The sequence below is a fragment of the Glandiceps talaboti genome, chromosome 7, assembly GCF_964340395.1.
Source record: "Glandiceps talaboti chromosome 7, keGlaTala1.1, whole genome shotgun sequence".
NCBI classification, from domain to species: Eukaryota; Metazoa; Hemichordata; class Enteropneusta; family Spengelidae; genus Glandiceps; species Glandiceps talaboti.
In genome coordinates this window covers 19,288,883-19,311,894 of record NC_135555.1, presented here as the reverse complement: position 1 = coordinate 19,311,894, position 23,012 = coordinate 19,288,883, and the positions used below count along the sequence as shown (strand labels likewise).

At 36.0% G+C, this 23,012-nt stretch overlaps 2 protein-coding genes across 2 annotated transcripts; both read left to right on the top strand.

Moving 5' to 3' along the window:
• The first annotated feature begins 2,075 nt into the window (after positions 1-2,075).
• On the top strand, positions 2,076-4,458 carry LOC144438055 (carbohydrate sulfotransferase 14-like). Its single transcript, XM_078127088.1, has 3 exons — positions 2,076-2,118; positions 2,725-2,810; positions 3,607-4,458. The coding sequence occupies exons 1-3, from the start codon at positions 2,076-2,078 to the stop codon at positions 4,456-4,458; spliced, it is 981 nt and encodes a 326-aa protein (XP_077983214.1).
• Positions 4,459-7,529: 3,071 nt separating this feature from the next.
• LOC144438162 ((Lyso)-N-acylphosphatidylethanolamine lipase-like) lies at positions 7,530-13,813 on the top strand. The gene is made up of 6 exons (XM_078127193.1): positions 7,530-7,582; positions 9,753-9,841; positions 10,111-10,617; positions 11,517-11,628; positions 12,167-12,359; positions 13,433-13,813. The coding sequence occupies exons 1-6, from the start codon at positions 7,566-7,568 to the stop codon at positions 13,520-13,522; spliced, it is 1,008 nt and encodes a 335-aa protein (XP_077983319.1). The 5' UTR covers positions 7,530-7,565; the 3' UTR covers positions 13,523-13,813.
• The last annotated feature ends 9,199 nt before the right edge of the window (positions 13,814-23,012 follow it).

Below are 23,012 nucleotides of genomic sequence, written 5' to 3'. Positions count from 1 at the left end.
TCGTATTTCCTAATGGGTACAACTTGTAAAGCTGGAGTAAAACGTTTGCATGCTTTGCCATAATTACTTATATCGCATCCATATCAAGTGTAAAGATATACTCGTTCAATTGATTTAAGAAACCAGCCTCGTATGTGGTATCTTCCAATGTCATCAATCTGTAAACAATGTTAGCTGTGCAAAGAAAGTTAATATTCAATAACTAGAGTGTAAACATAGATGTCATCAAATATTGTCTGGATCTCACAGAGAGCTTAATATAATCATCGTTGACTATTATTTACTATAATCCCTCTAATGTTCACAAAGTGACGATGTTTAATAGAAAGGCCACAGACCAGGCTTATAATGAAGGCCCTTGAATGTATGGAATCGTCTATACTTGATACGAATGCTATAAAGAGTGTGCCAAACACAGAGAGTACTTTACTTCAGTGTTGAGGGTTGCATTAAAAGCTGTTTATATTTATATTTCATCCCCAGGAAACCCCCAGTAAAAATGGACCACCTAAAAACACTGTTGATTGGTATCTGCCTATTGTGGATAATTTGGGTTCCTGGCAAAATTAGCAAACTCCTGACAAGGCGTAAGTTACCTAGCTATAAAATGTAAATGTCACCGTTTAAAAAAAAAATTAAAAATTAAACTATAGATCCATTTTGCTTTTGAGCACAACTGAATTGATAAAGTTCAGTAGTGCTGTGTGTATGGTGTGGTGTCTGTCCGTCTGTTTGTCTGTCTGTATGTATGTGTGTATGTGTATATATATATATGTGTGTGTGTGTGTGTGTGTGTGTGTGTGTGTGTGTGTGTGTGTGTGTGTTTTTGTGGACAACTTAAACCACCAAAAACCACCAAACCGAATGCCTTGGTATTTGGTGGGGACATTACTTTTGGTGTATAGTTGGGAAATTGTTCAAAGCGACATGATCGCATCACAGGTGTGTGATTTGGGTAAAAAGTGTCATTTTTGGTCAAAAAACTTAAACTCAAAAACTACTGGGCAGACTGGTCTGATATTTGGTGGGAATGCTTTTTAGGGATATGTGGGTAACGGTGTGTTCATGATGTGATGAGTCCATCAGTAATATGCAAATTAGGGCTAAAAAGGTATCTTGGTCGAAAATCTTCAATTCCAAAACTACTGATCAGATTGGGCTGACATTTAATGGGATGCATCTGGTGGTGTATAGATGAAGAAATATTAAGAATATAATGAGCTCATGAGCGATATGCAAATTACGTGTAAACATGTGAATTTTGGTCAAAAATATAATTTTATATCTCACTAAGTACTTCATCAATGAGACTGAAACTTTGTGAGATGTTTCTGGAAGTGTTATTTAAAATAACATCATCATCTGGTAGAAAAGTAAGAAAACATTCAAAAAATGTATGCAAATACTTAATTTGAAGAGTCCATGATACTGCTTAATTAATGAATATCGTTCATTATTCAAAATACTCATTAAAGGTAAATGTTGTAGCAACAAACTTCATAGGACAGGTGAGTATTGTTATGGTTGATATATGTACCATATTATACACAATTTGAAGCTTGCATTTTAAGATACAGCCTAGTTACCTAAAATCATTAATTATGCAAATATTTCATGAAAACTGTAAGCTATATCAACAAATTTTATAGGACATATCCGCTTTGTTATGGTTAACGTATGTACTAAATGATATTTACATTCAAGTATGCTTTCTTATGATATATTTTAATTGCCGAAAATCATTAATCATGCAAATTAGTTATTAACACTGTTACGTACATCAACAACTTTATAGGGCATATAAAGTTTGTTATGTTTAATGTTTGAAGTAAATTATATTGAAATTGAAGCATGCAGTCTGAAGACATAGCCTAATTATCGAAAATAATTAATTATGCAAATTATTCATTAACACTGTAAGGTACAAGAAACCAGCCATATTATATCAAGTGGGATGTTATCACCCAAGTGGCTGCTTATACAAGTGAGACGAAACGTTGTAACCTCTGTTTAACTGAGAAACTTTGTATAATCAATGCTGAAAAAGAGTATGTTACTGATCTCGAAATGTCGCCATGACGGCAAATACTCGCTCGACAACTATAGAAGTAAACCCCCGTAAGGAATAGTTTAGTCCGACCATCTTGTTACGCAATATATACATACCAACATTAAATGTACTTTGTATGTACCGACCTTGACAATCCACAATCCCAATTTAGTTGTCTGAAGATCGCGCGAAGCGTGAAACTCTGAGTAACGACTTATTACGTCCTCAAGTTTATATATATATATATATATATATATATATATATATATATATATATATATATATATATATATATATATATATATATATATATATATATATATATATATATATATATATATATATATATATATATATATATATGGGCCACAAACTTGACTAGTTTGTTTCAAACTATTTTTGTGGTCCAGCCATAAACTCTGTATTCATCCATCAGTTTATGTGTAATATTTATTCCACTGTCTTTTTTACTTTCTCTCTTGTTATGTTGATATGATTTTGAGTTTGTGGCAAATAAAATACTATATCATATATATATATATATATATATATATATATATATATATATATATATATATATATATATATATATATATATATATATATATATATAAAATTGTTTTTTCTATGATCATTCATTTACTTGTTTATTTATCTGTCTATTTTCAAAACAGATGCAAGTACGACTACCATCGCTGGCTCTAACATCTCGCTGATGAAAGAAATCACAAACAATTTTCTTCAAACAAATGTTACCAAGGTAATAGAAAATCTGAATCACTTCATTTTCATCTTTCTGCTGTACTACTTTACACGCATCCGTCATTCATTCATTCATTCAATCAATCAATCAATCAATCAATCAATCAATCAATCAATCAATCAATCAATCAATCAATCAATTTATCGGAAATCAATTTGCAGAGCGCCAGTGTAATCTGACGTTCAGAAGTCACTGTAAAAGTTCGGAAGTAGTGTAGTATATCATGTAGAAGGCTCGTAAGAATACAAAGACTTCTTTGTGAGGAAATCGTTGTAAAAAGTAAGATTAGAAAATGCCAATAAATTGCATTGTCGGTACATTAGTTACTATTTGAACAGATTCGTGAGAAATGATTTGCCCGCCACAAAATATCAGCGTAACTGAACTAAAATCACAATACACATTCACAACGGACGTCAATAACGGAGAAAAACGAGTAAAAATATAAGTAGGAAATTAAAAGTAGACGGAAGAAACATATTAGAAAGAAAATTACTTTTTGTGTTTGTTTAGTCATGACAAACCACATGATGACATTTGTGTACGAAGTGCTAAGTGCAACCTCAGACCACTAATAGAATCTTTTTATAGTGTTCTGGGGTGCAACAAAGCTTTCACCGGCTATCCGCCAAGGCTTCGTCAGTGTTTTCTGCACGTATCCTATCATCGAAAGGACGTTAAATTTACGAATATATACTAAACGTGTGTGCACAGATGAGTTTTCATCATTCTATTGTATTATTTTTTATATTCGTTTTATTCATTACATTCTGCATCTTCTATTCGGTTGCAGGATACTTATCAAAGTCGTTTAGACCATTATAGAAAAGAGTGTCAGAGATTGAGAGATAAATCTGGAAAACATCAGGCAATCACAAGTGAAGTCATGTATGAAGACAAATACAGACTTATCTACTGTGCTGTCCCTAAAGTAGCCAGTACAAGTTGGCGTAAAATTCTACTGGTTCTACTTGGTGTTCTGAATAACACCGAAGATGTCACGGACCCTTATGTACTTTACCGAGATTACGGACGATATTTTTTAAAGTTAGCCATCGCCAATCTGGATCCAATGACACGACAAAAAAAGTTAGAAAGTTACTTTAAATTTATTTTTGTTCGTCATCCATTTGAGCGGATTTTATCCGCTTTCAGAGATAAATTTGGATCGACAGGTGGTTGGAATAAGGTCTTTCTTATGAACTACGGGTCGAAGATAATTCAGCGATACCGTACCGGGTCTAATCGGACACTCAGTATCAGCCAGATGAATGTACAATTTAAGGAGTTTATTCAATTTATCATAGACAGTGGTCCCAGGACGTCCGCGTTTGACCATCATTGGAGACCAATCTATCAACTTTGTTCTGTTTGCGACATTGAATATGATGTCATAGGGAAATTTGAGAATCTTGACAAAGAAGCCCTCTATGTTCTGAAACGGGCTGGTGTTAACGACAATATTTCTTTGCCTCACTTTGATGTACACTCTACCAACACCTCCAACGTGGACATACTTCATCGTTATTATTCCACCATACTTGAAAACAATATGAGAAGACTGTATGAGTTGTACCGGCCTGACTTTGAGTTATTTGGATATCCATTCCCAGAGAAGTTCATCCAATGGTCGAAGTCCCCCTAGGTTCATTTCGTGGAGAAAGAATACAAGACAACACAACATTTATTTAACTCTACTTATTATAATTATAACTGTTACATACATAATAATTTGATAGCTAACTGACTTCCAGAAATATAGAAATGTCCGTCTGACCTCAAACAGCTCTAACACTAGTATAATAGAATATGTCCTGAGACAGCTTGTTACAATACAATAGGAAAGGTCAAGGTCAACCACATGTCTTGATGAGACAGCTTGATATAGTACAATGGAAAAGGGAGTGACCTCAGGTAGCATAATTAATTCTTTGTAATTAACTATAAACAAGTTCAAGAGCTGACACAGGACTAAAGACAAAAGAAGGGTAAAGAAGCAACTCGATAAAAGAAGTCATTAATATCAATAAGTCCATGTCAGGGATATGAGATTTTAATCCAATCAGCAGTCTTAAATGTCAGAGATGTGAGGTTTTAATCCAATCAGCAGTCTTGAAATGATCTAAGGCGTATAATATGAATTGTAATATGTTTTGTATATGTGGAAACGCCCATTTTCTGTGCTATATATATGTGTTACATTTTAATACTACTGAAATGGAGAGCCGGGAGGGCAATCTGGGAGGGTGGAATCTAAGGGATGAATCTATGGTGAGAGCTAGTTCTCTCCATGGAGGTAGGAAGTCATTCAGAATCCTACCTCCATAAAATCTTGTTATCTTATCTGCCTTGTACTTGCCGCTAAGCTGTGAAATAAATCTATCATATCGACCAGCATCCTGTTGGTCGTCAATGTGCATCATGTTGGTCAATGTCCTGAGTGAGTACCTCTACGGTAGCTAAGTGAATGTGATTCCTTGTAAGAAATATGACAGAACGTCATATTTGACATAACCATCATCTATAAAAATGAAATAACTGAGAAAAGATTGAAATGAAAAAGTTAACCATATCTCTCTATATATATATAAGAAGGGTGATGCGCAGTTTGAAGCTACCGAACAAATTCATGTTTTCCCTGGTACCTCAATTTCCTGCTAAGGCATTGTACAAATGGAGACCATATTTCAGTTTCCGACTTTCATTTGATATAATAAACTATATATCATTATTATAATTATTATTATATCATAATTATTATCTTTAAGACGATGTAAACTATAAATACAGGTCAAACATAGAATAGTCTATTATAGAGTGAACAAGACTAACAGTTTGCAGTCGAAAGCTCAACTTCTGAAAGGTATGTTTGGTGTGTTGGTTAAGATTTTAGCATAAGGCCAAATAAAAAATAGTGTGTTTCCGCTAACCCGACCGATCCTAGTTTAAGCCCCCCCCCCCTCCCCGGCGACACTAAACATTTTTTTGCATGCAAAAAGGTAAAACGGTAACAATTTACTTCTAATTCCGTGTACAGCTTCATGCCTTTGCCTTATTTATGGTCATTCTTTAAAATCATATTCCAGAGAGAAATCGTGTCTTCTTTTAGACTATAACAGTACAGTGTGCATAATGTGTTCGTCCATCTTATAATTGTCTTCATTTGTTTCTATTACACCTCATCAAACAAGTATTGTGACCGACGAGTATATATCTTATGATGAGGTCGAATTAATTTTTAATTGACTCCATCACCCCAGAGGCCACTCATTCGTTAAACCAACAATAAGATTCACCAAAATTGGTAAAAAAAAAAAAAAAAACTTGAAAAGCTTCTAGGGGAGACCCCCTAGGACCCCCCCCCCCCAAGAGGTAGACATGTCCAAGCCTCAAATCAAAGTTCTTCCCTCCAACTCTTACTGTCAAGATGCTATGAAACTTTATCTAAAAAATGTTTCAACCATGTGTAGTTGCTTTTTACAATTGTTAGAGCTGTCTTGTAAAGTTTGCAAATTTATGTCTGAAAGTGTATGTTAATAGCCTGAAAATTGGCTTTAAGAGTAAATATCCTCCAGGGCTTCAAGGGGGACACTCCCTAGAAACCCCCCCCCCCCGTAAGAGGTAGACATGTTCCAGTCTCAAATCAAAGTTCTTTCCTCCACCTCTTAGTGTCAAGATGCTATGGTACTTTATTTCAAACATGTTTCAACCTTATGTAGTTGCTTTTAACATGTTAGAGCTGTCTTGTAAAGCTTGCAAATTATTGTCTGAAAGTGTCTGTGAATAGCCTAAACATTGCCTTTAGAAGTAAAAAAAAAAACCTCCAGGGCTTCTAGGGGGAGACCCCCTGGAACCCCCTCCCCATTCACACACACTCACACAAGAGGTGGACATATCCCAGTCTCAAAGCTCTTCCCTCTACAGCTTGATGTCTGATGCTGTGAAACTTTATTCACGGGGTTCAGTGACTTTTTGTCGGCCCAATTTAAAAAAACACTGACACCCCCCATCCCCCAAGCTGGAGAAACTGACCGGTCTATCTGAATGTTTGAGCTCACTAATCAAGTTTCCGATTTGTATTTTCAGTGTGTCACCATACCATGGCATAAAAACAGTCAACGATGTTTATTTAATTGAAAATCAAACGTATGAAATATGTAGTTTTCTAGATATAATCTGTGTGTGATAGAACAGCATCTTTTTACCTCTGCATTACCGTGTGCGAAAACTAAACAGAAAATTGTGGCAACAGATGTAAGTGTTCAACATTGACTTTAAAAAAAATCCGAATATCTCAAAGAAGCAAAGAAAAAAAAGTTGCCAGCATAGGCGAAGGAGAAAAAATAAATAATTCTCAGGCAAGCAGGTGGGAAAAAAAATAATGACTCTCACCCAATCTTCCAAGCCCCCCCCCCCCCAGGATATCAAATGGTCTACCCCTAATTGCCTAATGTTCATTCTGACTTTGCTATACAGAGATTATGTAACAAAACTTTCCTCTGTGTACAACCCGTCTCACGAAACCGCAGTGTTTGGTGTTGGCGTATTTGTTAGTTATAAACAAAGCTATCAATAAAACATGTGCAAGTTCTCTCTCGTACTGACTGACTTACTATGTACATACCATGACGATCTCTCTTTGTGTACCTATCATAATATACCTGAGAGATAATCCTCGTCACAGATGACCTCTGTGACGTCACGGCGTAGTCAACGTCAAACGAAGATAGCGAAGCCGTCCACCACAGTAGTATGCAGCGAAGTAACAGGTAGGTGTAAAGTAGCTGAAATCGTCGTTACGTTGTTGAGTCGACCAGTCCACGGACAGAGCTTATATAGTAGCCGAATATATGTATCCCTATTTTCACGATTACTGACTGGGATCGAAAGAGATGTACTTCGAGTCCTTGCATCACGGGTCGTGTCACGTACGCGATACCGTGTACATAACAACTGAAACGTGTACTGTACAGTGACTCAGCGTTATACCTATTAATAGATAGGATCTATCGAGTCGGTAGGACGCTCTGTACATAGACTTCTATAGATATCGATATCATTTAGAAATTCTACAGAAACATGGATGTATTAGCGTTCTCCGCTAATACATCCATGACAGAACCGTCATCAACAATTATGGCAAGTCATGAATGTATTATGGCACAGCGGCATAATTGTGTATACAATGATAATAGAATGACTATGTGCAGCATAATTACAGACAGAATATTGGCCATATATTATAAGACAGTAACACCTTTGAAATTCTCATATTTTAAAATATCACTCGAATTCTTTTCATAAAGGATCTATATTGCTCTGTTTCCCTACCACTATAGTGGTTGCCTCAGTGTTTCTCAGGCACATTTTCCACATTGTATTCAGTATAAAAGCAAACACAGTAAACGTAAACGGTATATAAATAAAACAGAACAGAAAATAGTGTCAGATTTTGCCTACTACTACTACTACTACTTATTAAACTCCGTTTCATTGTTCTATGTGTGTCACTGATCTGCGTTCTGACAGGCTGGTGAGAAAAGACCCGAATATATCAAACTAGGTCTATTTAGAACATATTATGTTGGCTTTCTTTAGTTTTAACCTCGTTTATTGACAGTTGGGTTAAGAATCGATATTCAGAACCTACAAATGAACCAATTACTGTACACTGTCTGTGCTCGTTGACCCTTCACCTCCTTTTTTTTTCTATGTCGTTGCAAAATGCATGAAATGACGTAGGGGTGTGTATCGCGATTTGGCAGTGAGTCATCAACCGTCGCACCTAGCGAACCACGTGTACCACGTACCAATATGATAACCCAATGTCGAGCTCAGGTTGATCAACATCGCCAATTAAAGTCATCAGATCTTATCGTATTCGTTCAATTTTTACTATTCTACCTTTGTTTTCTTTTGTTTCACTTTCTTTTTTTGTTTTCTTTTGTTTCGTTTCACTTTCTTGTTTTGTTTTCTTTTGTTCCACTTTCTTGTTTTGTTTTCTTTTGGTTTGTTTGACTTTCTTGTTTTTGTTTTCTTTTGTTTCTTTTTCTTGTTTTGTTTTCTCTTCTTTCACTTTCTTCTTTTCTTTTCTTTTCTTTTGTTTCACTTTGTTTTGTTTTCTCGTTTCATTTTCTTTTTTTCCTTTTGTTTCATTTCACTGTCTTGCTTTGTTTTCTCTTCTTTCACTTTCTTGTTGTTTTGTTTTGTTTTGTTTTGTTTTGTTTTATTTTGTTTTGTTTTGTTTTATTTTGTTTTGTTCCGTTCCGTTCCGTTCCGTTCCGTAATAGTGCTCTTCTTCGGTAGCAATTCTGTCGCACTTCTGTTCTGTTCTGTTCTTCAGGAAACAGTTCTGTAACAGACTGAGTTCTTCAGGTGTGTTTGATTTTAATCGTATTTGAAACGCCCTTACCCGGCACCTAAAATGTTCGGAACTCTACTCTTGGTTTATACATTACACATAAGAAAGATAGACTCCATTTCAAGAAAACATTCATTGAATGTGCTGAACCTTAAAAGAGGGGTAAACGTTATGCCTCTCAGGTGCCTGAGTTTTGGACATAAAAAGCAAACTTCACTGCGTAAAGCGTTTGTTACAAAGACTTAAAAATTGTTACATGAAATCGTCGACAACACACTTCAGTATTTGTAAACAGATTGACCCGCTAGTCAGAACACGATCAAAATTCCAGGAAGTAATTTTCACGTTTGTGTTTGGAAAATCTGTTTACCTTCTCACTTTCATCCAGTGTTTGCCAACACAGACTTGTTTTATATCTCCTCTGTACATAATTTTAACGTTGGCGATAGTTATAATAGTCCTTAGTAATTAATAATATCATACATTCGTTTGAAAATTTATCATCGCCATACAAAGTAATTCGGCCTCTTCTCATTTACTCAGCAACTTTGTAAACTTGACATAATTTATTATTTCAGCCACAGAACCAAAAGTTCATGTCAGAAATTCAAGTGGGTTCCAACGTCTGAAACAGCATTGAAAACAGCAGAGGAGCGAATACTTCGGCGTAAGTATCCTGACCTTTGACAGGTGACGTAAGTAGACAAGACAAGACTACGTAGAGTTATGATACGTAGGATTTCGACTCGAACATACCGAATGTCAGCCGAGGATAGTCGAATTTATTTCAGATAATGATTTCGGCGATTTCTAACACTTCATATATTGAACTTGTTCTCATATTCCTGAAGTATAGCAACTAGTGTGTGTTTTCAAAAGTTTGGTTACTGGTACCAGACGGCAATATACGGGGTCTGACTTTTTTTCTCTTCACAGATGTGAAAGCCGACTACGACACCCGGTTCGTGTCACTCGGTAAAAATCAGGGCAGATTATATACAGCAGTTTTCAATCCAACCAAATCAACAAAAACCCCGTTTGTCTTCGTTCATGGTTTCGCCTCTGGATTAGGACTCTGGGCATTGAACATTGACAGGCTGTGCGAGCAAAGACCATTCTATGCTTTCGATTTACTTGGCTTTGGTCGCAGTTCGCGACCAAAATTCCCTGAAAACGAAGAAGCATGCGAGGAGTTGTTCGTGGAGAGCATAGAGACTTGGAGAACGGAGTTAAAACTGGATAAAATGATACTAGTGGGTCACAGTTTTGGTGGATATCTAGTCAGTAACTATGCTATGAAATACCCCGAAAGGATTCAACATCTTATCCTGGTCGATCCTTGGGGTTTTCCTGAAACACCGTCACTGGTTAGAAAACTAGGTTCGTTCTTTGTGGGTAAAAATGGGTCTCTACTTGGACTGCTGCGGGCAGCAGGTCCTTACGGTGAGTAAATTGGACCGCAAAGTTCTATCATATATATCCGTCAGGACGCTGAGTTTCAAAGTTTGCCAAATGCTATAGAGTTTCGGAGTTCAACTTATACAGGCGCATCGATTGAACTGCACACCATAAAGTGTACAGAAAGGAAGGTTATAAAAATATAAAAATGTAAAACAAGTCCAGGAATATTATATCATATCTACTAAAAAGAATGGTGTGGGTGTAGTTGATGAATTGCATATGAGACTACTAGTATGTATGTTGTATGACTGGAACATAGACTTTATTTAAAGCCCTGAGCTTGGCCTCACGACCTCACTCCCCGCCAGCGAGCCAGTGCTAGATGCTCACAGCTTCACGATCAAAACCCAAGTAGCTCAAATATGAGACTCTATGGCCATTACAATAATTAAATCACAATAAGTCACGCATAGGAGGTGAGCTTCCTAAGATAACAATGGGCCATGTATACTTACGAGCGTCATGGAAAGGAAACAAAGGGCACAAAACTTTAACTTGAATCATGGTGGAGGGTCTATGCTTGAATGACATCTCCAGACTTTAGTTTAGTGTACCTATTGTTTTGACACCCATATGAGCTATTGCAATAAAAAAATATTCATTTCTCTTACTAGGTGTTTGGCGACATGTATAAACAGTGTCATGTCTGAACCCAAAACAGTAATCACAAATTCATGACAGTATACAATATATGTGACTAACTGGATTTCTGGCATATAACTTTGAATTCTTTCCAACAGATATTCCTGTTTGCCAAGTCCCAGTGCCACGTTTAGCCACAAAAGATGCTACGCCAAATCGACTAAGATTTAGCAAGGGAAAACAGTCATTTGCATCTTTAGAAACATAATTACATTTACAAACTATTTCATCTTGCACAGGTCCAGACCTTATGAAGAAAGGACGACGCGATATTCGTGAGAAGTATTCAGCTTTATTCGACGATAACACAGTCCCAAATTATATCTTCCATTGCAATGCACGGAATCCTACGTAAGTCATGAAACACTTATCGTGAATACTATTTAGTGTGATTAATCCTTTATATGGTATGTAGCAAGACTCGAAAATGCCCTCGAAAATGTATTTTTGACTCTGTACATGCGCGTAATACCTATATGTAATCTCTCTCTCTCTCTCTCTCTCTCTCTCTCTCTCTCTCTCTCTCTCTCTCTCTCTCTCTCTCTCTCTCTCTCTCTCTCTCTCTCTCTCTCTCTCTCTCTCTCTCTCTCTCTCTCACACTCACACACACACACTCTCTCTCTCTCTCTCTCTCTCTCTCTCTCTCTCTCTCTCTCTCTCTCTCTCTCTCTCTCTCTCTCTCTCTCTCTCTCTCTCTCTCTCTCTATCATGCCCAACGTTCAGAAATTTGAAATAATCATTTATTTTTTTATTTGTTACGTGATAACACAATTTTCATCCAGTATCAATGCCGTAATCACACTTTTTATCGTTAATTAAGACTTTTATAGCGCTAACGATTTCTTGCGAAGCTTCATTCCATTTTTTGATGTATGTGTTTGAATTTCAGTGGTGAACGAGCATTTACAAGGCTTTTGTTGTCTCTCGGCAAGTCCATACAACCCATGATACGTCGTATACACAAAATCCACAAGGATGTGCCCATGACATTCATATATGGCAAAGACACCTACCCAATGATTAACACAGGCATGGGAGAGACAACCCAGCAGATACGAAAGGGCAGCCACGTCGATGTACATGTCAGTATCAATACCAATTATTTAAACACATAGTGCTTGTTGGTACAACCCGCGGAAAAAAAAACCCGGTGCGTTTGCTAGCTCGTGTAAAGCAGGAACGAGACAAGTTTCGTGCAAAGACGCATGTAAATGTAATTAGCGTCGATCGATAAGTTATCAAAGCATGAAGACCACATGTGTCAGGACCCATATCTATGTTAGTTGGTAGAATCTTACATGATATATACTAAAGTATATAATCGAGTACAACTTCGACAGATATACATGTAAACAAACTGAGAAAAGCATCAGCTGTATTGTCGACAGTTTTAGTTAATTTTGTCATTGACCTGAAAGCTTTCCTTTCTAGCTCTCTCCATTCACTGACAAGCAAACGCACCGACGGATGTTTTTTTTTTCGTTGATTGTATGTGTCATGTTGGCTTTATCATCTTACAATACCCTACCAAAAGAAATTCCATCCCTTGTTTGGAACTACTTGCTGACTGCAAATTCATCTACAAAACATACATGAATCTACATACATTTAAACAACGTCTCTATTCCACATGCTCGATACAGGAGTAGTGCGTCGAAGCATTCCAAGAGCAGGATTCGAGAACAGATCAGCAGATCATGAATATTTGGGTGTTTTGAAGTATTGCTCTGGCAACTGACGCGGTTTTCGATTATTTGAGAGAAGCCTTGTTTGTAGTACATTCTTTGTGCTATTATTCTTATTTATTTATTTATTTATTTATTTATTTATTTATTTATTTATTTATTTATTTATTTGAGTGTATACCACTGCAATACCAGCATGTTTGAATGTGATCCTCGGTCACCTAAGACCAAAGGAAAGCCCAAAGGTCTAGCAGCTAGACTTAGTGTTACAGTGCTACTAATAAAAGGTGGTTCCAGTGAATTTCAACCATAATACGTTGTGTTGTTTTGCCCTCATCGGCCTCCTCTCTCATCGGGATTGACCGATCTGTGATGAGGGCGCCCCGTCACGACTTAAGTTATTACAGACAACTTCGAATTCAAGTTAGATGCCTATGCCAATAACTATGAATCTGTTTTAACTCTTTCAGCTGGTAACAGACGCCAGCCACCAGGTTTATGCCGATCAACCTCACAAATTCAACTGGTTGATGCTGAGAATCTGCGAAGACATCCCGTGATAGAGACACATTTACACATACAATTTATACTATAAACTTGATCTTCTTTGTCTGAAAGACTACAATGTGTACTATCTTTACCATTTTGTGACATATCAGTGTATATACAATGACAGGGTTAATTTATATCGGCAAACATATATTCAAATTGTATTCGAAATCACGTTGTCTTTTTTGTTAACTGACATTTTCGTAACCAGGGAAACGATAGCATTTGAAACATATAATAAATCAACACGATTTGCATAGATTTACATATATTTACATACACACTATTATCGGCAAAGAAACCTTGCGTAAATCTGTATTTTTTGGTTGTTTTAAGAAATTGAAGAGTTTGTTATCGTTAATTCTTTTTCAATAAACACTTCGTATATCGTAATTGTGTTGTATTACGTCGAACTTGTAGTGTCAGATCTCTTTTACCACTCTCAACACATGATGTGTGTACATGTGTTAACAGGCGTTCACGCATATGCACCTCAACACACATACAGTATTACATACATACATACATACATACATACATACACATACATACATACATACATACATACATACTTACATACATACATACATACATACATACAGACATACATACATACATACATACATACATACATACATACATAGTGCTCCCGCTAAGGCTTATTTACGCACTAGTTGCGCAAGGTCCCGTCTGCTCTCAATCTCATATTTCATGTCTTGCGCACCCTTATCCAACCATCAAGAATGAAGCAAAAAATATATACAAATAAAGTACAATCAATATTTTGGCACGCAACGCTTGTCACTAGATAAATTAGTTAATATTATTTAATTATCTTTGACCAGTTGCTTTCGTTACAGTGGGAGAGAACTTTGGTGGGTTGGGTGCTTTCAGTTCGATCGCCAGTACTTTTTCTTTTCCCACCTATTCTGTACCCCATTTCATCTGGCCTATTGTTTTGTCTGTGCGTTCTTCTTGTAGTGCAGTATTGTTTCTGTAAGCTTATTTTATATGCTTGTTCTTTTGTATGTTATTGCTTTCTTTAACTTTAAGTACGTATATCTATTTTTTATCACCTTCCTTGGTTGCTTAAACCTTACACTCCAAAATGAACTTTAAAAAGATAGGTTTTCAGGGTGCGTTTAAAAGATTCTATAGAACAATTAGGAGTGATGCTAAAAGGTAGATCTTTCCATAGGATCGGTGATGCGATGAAAAAGGCGTGGACAGCATAGTTTTTGGTTGTTGTGTCGGTGTCGCGTCTTGATAAAAGCAATCTATCCGATGAACGAAGTGTGCGCCTAGGAACTCGAATGTCTATTAATGAGCGGACATACTCTGGACATTTGCCGGAGATAATTTTATATGTCAGGTGAATGATCTTGAATTGAATTCTTTTTTCAACAGGCAGCCAATGTAAATTATGTAGAACAGGTGTTATGTGATCGAACTTCTTCGTATCGCTAATGAGTCGTACAGTGGTCACGTGTTCTCTACAGATTGTATGTTTTGAAGTTGGTAGTTGTTGATTTTGTATAGCATAGTATTGCAATAATCTAGTCGTGATGTGACAAATGCGTGTAGTAACTTCGAATTCTCCATAGTTGGAACGTCGATCAAACAACGGACTTTCCCAATCCTGACCAATGCAATGTATGCTGTTAAATTTGCAGATGTTATTTACTTGACTTGTCTTGAAACCATCTGAATCTAACATGATACCAAGATTGTTGCATTGGCTGATATAGTTGGACAAATTTATGAGGATCCGATTTTGAGACTGTCCAGTTTAAGTTTGTCTTTTGTAAACCGCGAAGAAAAAATGTACAATCGCTGTCTTATCATCATTAAGGATCAACATGCTAGATACCATCCATTGCCGTAAATCTTCAACACATAGTTCAAGATTTATCATAATGAAGTAAATGGCGCCTATCACAATGAAGTAAGTGGCCATCATAATGAAGTAAATGGCCATTGTAATGTAGTAAATGGCTATCATAATGAAGTGAATGGCTATCATAATGAAGTAAGTGGCTATTGTAATGTAGTAAATGGCTATCATAATGGAGTAAATGGCTATCATATTGAAGTAAATGGCTAATCTAATGTAGTAAATGGCTATCATAATGAAGTAAATGGCTATTATAATGTAGTAAATGGTTATCATAATGGAGTAAATGGCTATCATATTGAAGTAAATGGCTAATCTAATGTAGTAAATGGCTATCATAATGAAGTAAATGGCTATTATAATGTAGTAAATGGCTATTGTAATGTAGTAAATGGCTATTGTAATGTAGTAAATGGCTATCATAATGAAGTAAATGGCCATCATAATGAAGTAAATGGCTATTGTAATGTAGTAAATGGCTATTGTAATGTAGTAAATGGCTATCATAATGAAGTAAATGGCTATTGTAATGTAGTAAATGGCTATCATAATGAAGTAAATGGCCAGCATAATGAAGTAAGGGGCTATCATAATGAAGTAAATGGCTATCATACTGAAGTAAGTGGCTATATGATAATGAAGTAAATGGCTATTGTAATGTAGTAAATGGCTATTGTAATGTAGTAAATGGCTATCATAATGAAGTAAATGGCCACCATAATGAAGTAAATGGCTATTGTAATGTAGTAAATGGCTATCATAATGAAGTAAATGGCCATCATAATGAAGTAAATGGCTATTGTAATGTAGTAAATGGCTATCATAATGAAGTAAATGGCTATTGTAATGTAGTAAATGGCTATCATAATGAAGTAAGTGGCTATCATAATGAAGTAAATGGCCTTCATAATGAAGTAAATGACTATCATAGTGAAGTAAATGGCTACCATATTGAAGTAAATGGCTATCAAAATGGAGTAAATGGCTAGCTATCATAATGAAGCAATAAGTGGTTATCATAATGGAGTAAATGGCCAGCTATCATAATGAAGTAAATTGCTGTAATAATAAACGAAATGATTATAAAGATACATCAAATTGTCATAATGTACAATGTAGTGGATGACTATAACAGTGTAGTAATGACCTTTAATAGAATGAATATGCACATAATGAGAAGACAAAAAATTCAAAATTGGATTTGACCCTTGACCTGATGTTGTTTGATGTGCGTAGTCTTGATTGCGCGTCACGCTTCTTATTACGTGCAAGAAGGCACAACTTGTAACAACAAAAATCCAGCCGTCACAGCCAGCTACTATGCGTTGTTTGAGATTCAATCTCAGAACAAGGCGGTTAGCGTTCTGGTGTTTGCTCCTTCTGGTATTTTTTGTATGGATATTGTCGTACAAATGGACAGAAGATTCAAGACTTATAACCTCTAGAAGTTATCTTCGTCACCTAAGATTGCACAATTTACATCCCTACTTGAAGTTGAAGCAATATGGCGACCACAGTGCCAATGGCACTGCCATTGTCATTGACCAGCATAGAAAAGAAACACCGAACTCGTCTGTACACTGTAAGGAGTTACTGTCTATGGGATATCCAAGAAAAGACCTGAACTGCCAAGACAATGATAACATTCTACAAGAATGTCCTCCGGAGGGCAAACATGGCAGGGTACCATTGACTAGTTTTTACCTGTCACTCGAAAATCGAAACATTGTTTACGTCTCAGAGCTCGATGAACTTGCACGTGAGTATAGGAAAGCAAATATAGCCTTCGTGCATCTGCCCAAGGCTGGAGGTACGTCTGTTGAAAAGATCATCAAAAGAGCATCTGATTTAAAGTACAAAGGCAGACGTGTTGGAACCCAAATTAGTCACTGTCGAAGTCTTTATGCAGCTGCTCGTAGTCATTACGAGCGAAGTGGTAGGTCGTTTTACTATTCTAAGAGAACGTATGGACTCCATAATTATGCATACGCCGATAGACCATTCTTGTACATAACCTGGTTTCGACATCCAGTTGAAAGATTCGTTTCTACATTTTATTACTTGCAAAAGCACAAATGTTTTCGTATTCACCAGATATGTCGCCAATATTTGTTAAACGATCAAACTCTGACAAACTATCTAAGTAATACGAAAGACATTCGCGTACACGACATGGATAACTTCATAATTCGACTACTTTTGTTCGACGATTTTCATGATATTGCGAACAGATTCGAAGACTGCTGCGGTGCATACTCGGGAAATCTGTCAGACGTTCCAATCATTGAGGAAAAACACTACCTAAAAGCCAAAGAGAATCTGGAAACGAAAGTAGGGTTTGTTGGAATTCTTGAAGATTGGCAAACTTCACAGGACATGTTGACATTGATGTTGGATATTAAGAACGTTGACAAGGAAGTCCACGTCAACGCAAACTCACATAGAACGACTCTGTCTACATTTGAACTGACAGAAATTGAGAAACGAAATACGTGGGATTTGAAACTTTATGAAGACGCTTTAAAAATATATGAAAGACAGAAAGCTGTGTTTTTAAATCTGAGACAATAACAGTCGACATGATAATGTTCTGGTCGTTTAACGTTGCCAATTTAGTCTAATACAGTGACCTATCTTTTTTGAGTGACTCAGTGAGATACAAGTACTAGTCATATCAAACAGTGTACCCGGTATTTTACAATTTGCCCTTTCAGTTTGTTTGAAAGTCCAAAACAAGGATATTTAATTTCGCGACTAACGACGACCAAGTAAAAGCCTTATCTGTCTAAATTAAAGATGAAATGGTTTGTTTTTACCTCCTGTAAGGGAGTGTTATGTTATGCTTTTTGTCTGTCTGTCTGTCTGTCTGTCTGTCTGTCTGTCTGTCTTTCTCTGTCTGTCTGTCTCTCTCTCTCTGTGGACACGATATCTCAAAAACTAACCCATCGATTCTGATGAAACTTGCTACACATATGCTAATGAAAAGAAGTGATTAGATTTTGGAAATCATCCAATGCACATCAATTAGTCATTTGCATAATTAATGTTTTCTTTTTAGTAATTAGGCTATCTTTGGAATGATACTTCAAATTCAATATAATTTGAATAATTTGCATGATTAATGATTTTTCTGTAATTAGGCTTTATCTTAAGAATGCAAGCTTCATATTCCATACAATTTTCCACATACATCAACAATGAAGGCATCTACCAATGTAAAACCCAGAGTTAACAAAATTCTGGTCCATTTGCTGAATAGAATTGTCCAAGTTTTTAGATTACCTCCCGATCTATCAAGATTTAAATCATGTGCTAAATTAAAATCTCCGAGAATCACAAAAGTAGAAGGGTCACAGCAGTTTCCAACTAACAAGTTTGAAATATAGTCTTCATGAAAGAATTGTGTTCTTGTTCAATGTTTTGGTGCATAAACATTGAGAAAAATGTAGGGAGAATCATCCAACTCAGCAGCAATGGAAATATAATGTACATGATCATCATGATCATCATCATCATCATCATCATCATCATCAATGATTGTGTTTTTGATCACTACATTATTAACATTATTTAGAATGGTCATAACCCCTCTGCTACTGTTGGCACCATGAGTAAACCAACACTTGCCATGAACCTGTGCACTCCAAAGGTAAGTGTCTGAATTGCATCTATGTCTCCTGAAGAAATACTACTTTTAATTTTGTATCACTTAACCACTTAATTTTCTACGTTTACTAATTCATGAAGACTACACCTGATGTTAAAACTTTAAAAAAATGCAAATCCATACCAGAAATGGAAACATATTTTCCAATTCAGTCAGTAGTCGATACAAGCCAAAAAACAATGAAAACGTGAAAGAGCAAGGCAGCAACCAAGGGACGTACGAAGAAAGCAATGACATACAAAAGGAGAAGTATACAGAAACAATACTGCACTACAAGAAGAGCGTTATCGCACAGACAAAACAATAGGCCAGATGAAAAGTCATACAGAACAGGTGGGAAAAGAAAAAGTACTGTCGATCGAACTGAAAGCACCCAATCCACCAAAGTCCTCTCCCACAGTAACAAAAGCAACTGATCAAAGGATAATAAAATAATTAAATATCTAAAAACAAATTTACGTTGTGTGCCCAAAAAATATAACATGTTAAAAAATGTGTTATTATTAATTTTACTTTATTTGTGTATATTTTCTGCTTCATTCCTGGTGCTTAGATATAAGGTTGCGCAAAACATGAAATTTGAGTGCGAGATTGAGAGCAGGCGGAGACCTTGCGCAAAATAGCAAATAAGCCTAATGGCGGGAGCACTATGTATGTATGTATGTACGGTATGTATGTATGTATGTATGTATGTATGTATGTATGTATGTACGGTATGTATGTATGTATATATATATGTATGTATGTATGTATGTATGCATGTATGTATATGTATGTATGTATGTATGTATGTATGTGTGTGTGTATGTATGTATGTATGTATGTATGTACGGTATGTATGTATGTATGTATATATGTATGTATGTATGTACGGTATGTATGTATGTATGTATATATGTATGTATGTATGTATGTATGCATGTATGTATATGTATGTATGTATGTATGTATGTATGTATGTATGTATGTATGTGTGTGTATGTATGTATGTATGTATGTATGTATGTATGTATGTATGTATGTATGTATGTACGGTATGTATGTATGTATGTATGTATGTGTGTGTATGTATGTATGTATGTATGTATGTATGTACGTATGTATGTATACGTATGTATGTATGTATGTATGCACAGGGGCGTGTAATATTTCATAGATTGTTGTTTTAAATTTCCAGGTCTACAGACTAAATATAACAACCTTTTGATTAATATATATTCCCACATGTAAAGGGAAGAGACATTAATATAATATTTATAGACACTAATATTTCTTAGTACATGTAGTATAGAGATTGATACATTTGTAGCAGCAAGATTCGTACGATATTTTCCTAAGAAAACGGCATTCTAAGCAATAAGAAAACAACAATGTATGAAATATTACACGCCCCTGTGTATATATGTATGCAATAGAAGCTCACATTGCACAAATAGAACCCTGAATCTACTCAAACGGTTCTTCAACCTCCCCCCCTCTCTCTCTCTCTCTCTCCCTCCCTCCCTCCCTCCCTCCCTCCCTCCCTCCCCCTCTCTCTCTCTCTCTCTCTCTCTCTCTCTCTCTCTCTCTCTCTCTCTCTCTCTCTCTCTCTCTCTCTCTCTCTCTCTCTCTCAATACAATGTTTCTAACTTGTTACAGACATTCTTGTTAATACTGTCATACAATTTTTTACATTTTCATGATGAAGCAACAGGTAACCTTACGTGGTGAAAATAGTAGAGCGCCCTCAGTATACATGTGGACAACCATCGCATTAATTTCCAGAGAGAATTTCAAACACTATCGAAACGAATGAAACATTTGGGACGGTACTACCTATAGACTTCACTGTACTTGGAAAATGCGCAAACGTTGGAATATGAACGATAGTCTCGGCTTATATCACCTAGCAAAGAGTAGCTGCGCAGATAGTCGTTTAACCTCCAGGGGTCATTGTATTATAATAATTTATTAGAATTTTACGTTCGCGCCCTGGTCTTAACGTCTGCTCGAGCGTTAAATCATGGATCACTACAAGTCTACTGAGATGTAATGTCGCATGTAGCAATTTTGAGATCAAATTCTCTTTATTACTTCCGGAGATTTAGTATCATTGTTCTCAAATTGCAACAAATCGTCCGTAGTTTTGAAACCGTACTATGTTTTTGGCTTCCGAAACTATTAATATCAAACACGACAGACAACTCGTCCATCAACAAGCTATAAAAATATTATGCAAATTAGCTCAATTTTTGAAGGCCCCTGTGTGCACAACTGACGGGCCAAAATGTGAAATTAAATGACAGATATCCATGGTAACGAGTGTCAAATGTAACTAAATTTATAGCTTCACGAAATGACGTTTGGAAAAGACGTATGTACTGAGTTTAGGGTAAGTAAAATTTGTCATGATGTGTAAGTGATTTGCTGTATTGTACTGAAGTATACTTTACGTTCATATTAGCCGAATGACGACCCGATGACGTAATTATTTCTGTGTATAAACAATGTTTCGGAAATCCCAGCTATGCAATGACCTATTCTAACAATGGCAGAAGGGAATTGTAATATAGAAGACATCAAAATTTGTACTGTGACCTCAGACTTTTTTTATATTGATTTTAACTGAGAATAGGTGTGAGTTTTCATGAATAAAGTAACAGTATATTTATAAACTAGAGTTTCTTTCCAAGGCACATTTCACATTAGGCCTAATATATTGTGTGGTTCCGATTATGCTCAATTTTAGAATAGGTGAGGTAGGTAGATTTTTTATTTTATTTTATTATATATTTTTTTTGCATGTGGGAATGTCTAGTTCAGGTTTTCTGTTGCTTTCCATATGGTCTCTATGTTTTTTATTTCTTCCTATCAGATCATACAGCCATTACAGATTGGAAGAAGTGTTATATTGTCTTTTCAAGTTGATGTCAGTTTCTGCATCCACTATTTCTCGTAATTTTTGCGATTTTATTATTTTTTTCTTGAAAACATAAAAAAAGTTTAGGGTCGGCAGTCAAAAACTATTGGGGGGGGGGTCAGGTAACTGGAACCAAACAATTATTTTTAGGCCTTAGCTGTGTATTAAATTATTGTTTGCTACAATTAAAATAAAAACAAGTATGCAAATTAGTTATATTATTGGAAGATTTATTGTGCACCACATAAACACACATCTGCGCATGCACACACATACACATACACACATGCATATTTACGAAGACCCCCACACAGTCCTTAGGCAAGCACCTAATAAATCCTGCAGCTGTAGAGATTGCAAACAGTGTCCGCTCAACGGCAATTGTCTATCAAACAGTGTCCGCTCAACGGCAATTGTCTATCAACCAATGTAATATACTAGTAAAAGGCATAAGTCACATCAAATAACAACGACGCAAAACTGTACTTTGGGCTATAAAAGGGAACACATTTAAACAACGATTCTCAAACCACGTACACAAACACACATTTACTCATAAGCGGCCCCAGTACAGCACAGCACAGAGCAGAGCTATCCAAACAAATTTGGAATTTGAAGGAAATAAACCAACAAGAACAATATGAAGTGGGATATCATCACCCAAGCGGCTGCTTACACAAATGAGACGAAACATTGTAATCTCTGTTTAACTGAGAAACTATATATAATCAATGCTGAAAAGAGCATGATACTGAACAAAAAATCTGAATGTCTCAAAATGTCGCCATGAAAGTAAATATTCCCTCGCCAACTACAGAAGTAAAACCTCCGTAAGGAATGGATTAGTCTGACCATCTTGTCACGCAATATATACACAAAAATGTACGTGTATAACGTCCTTGACAATCCTAATTTTATCAGTCACCTGATGATCGCTGAGGAAGTGTGAAGCTCCGAGTAACGACTTACAACATCCTTGTTCTTTTGGCATGCATATATACATAATACATAATACATAATACATACATACATACATACATA

Excerpts from the sequence above, each read along its gene's own strand:
- LOC144438162 (XM_078127193.1), top strand. Across the intron at positions 9,842-10,110 it reads AGAGGAGCGAATACTTCGGC|ATGTGAAAGCCGACTACGAC; the intron begins GTAAGTATCCTG and ends TTCTCTTCACAG. Across the intron at positions 12,360-13,432 it reads GCAGCCACGTCGATGTACAT|CTGGTAACAGACGCCAGCCA; the intron begins GTCAGTATCAAT and ends TAACTCTTTCAG.
- LOC144438055 (XM_078127088.1), top strand. The coding sequence starts at position 2,076 with ATGACGGCAAATACTCGCTCGACAACTATAGAAGTAAACCCCC. Across the intron at positions 2,119-2,724 it reads AACTATAGAAGTAAACCCCC|ATGCAAGTACGACTACCATC; the intron begins GTAAGGAATAGT and ends TTTTCAAAACAG. Across the intron at positions 2,811-3,606 it reads TTCAAACAAATGTTACCAAG|GATACTTATCAAAGTCGTTT; the intron begins GTAATAGAAAAT and ends ATTCGGTTGCAG.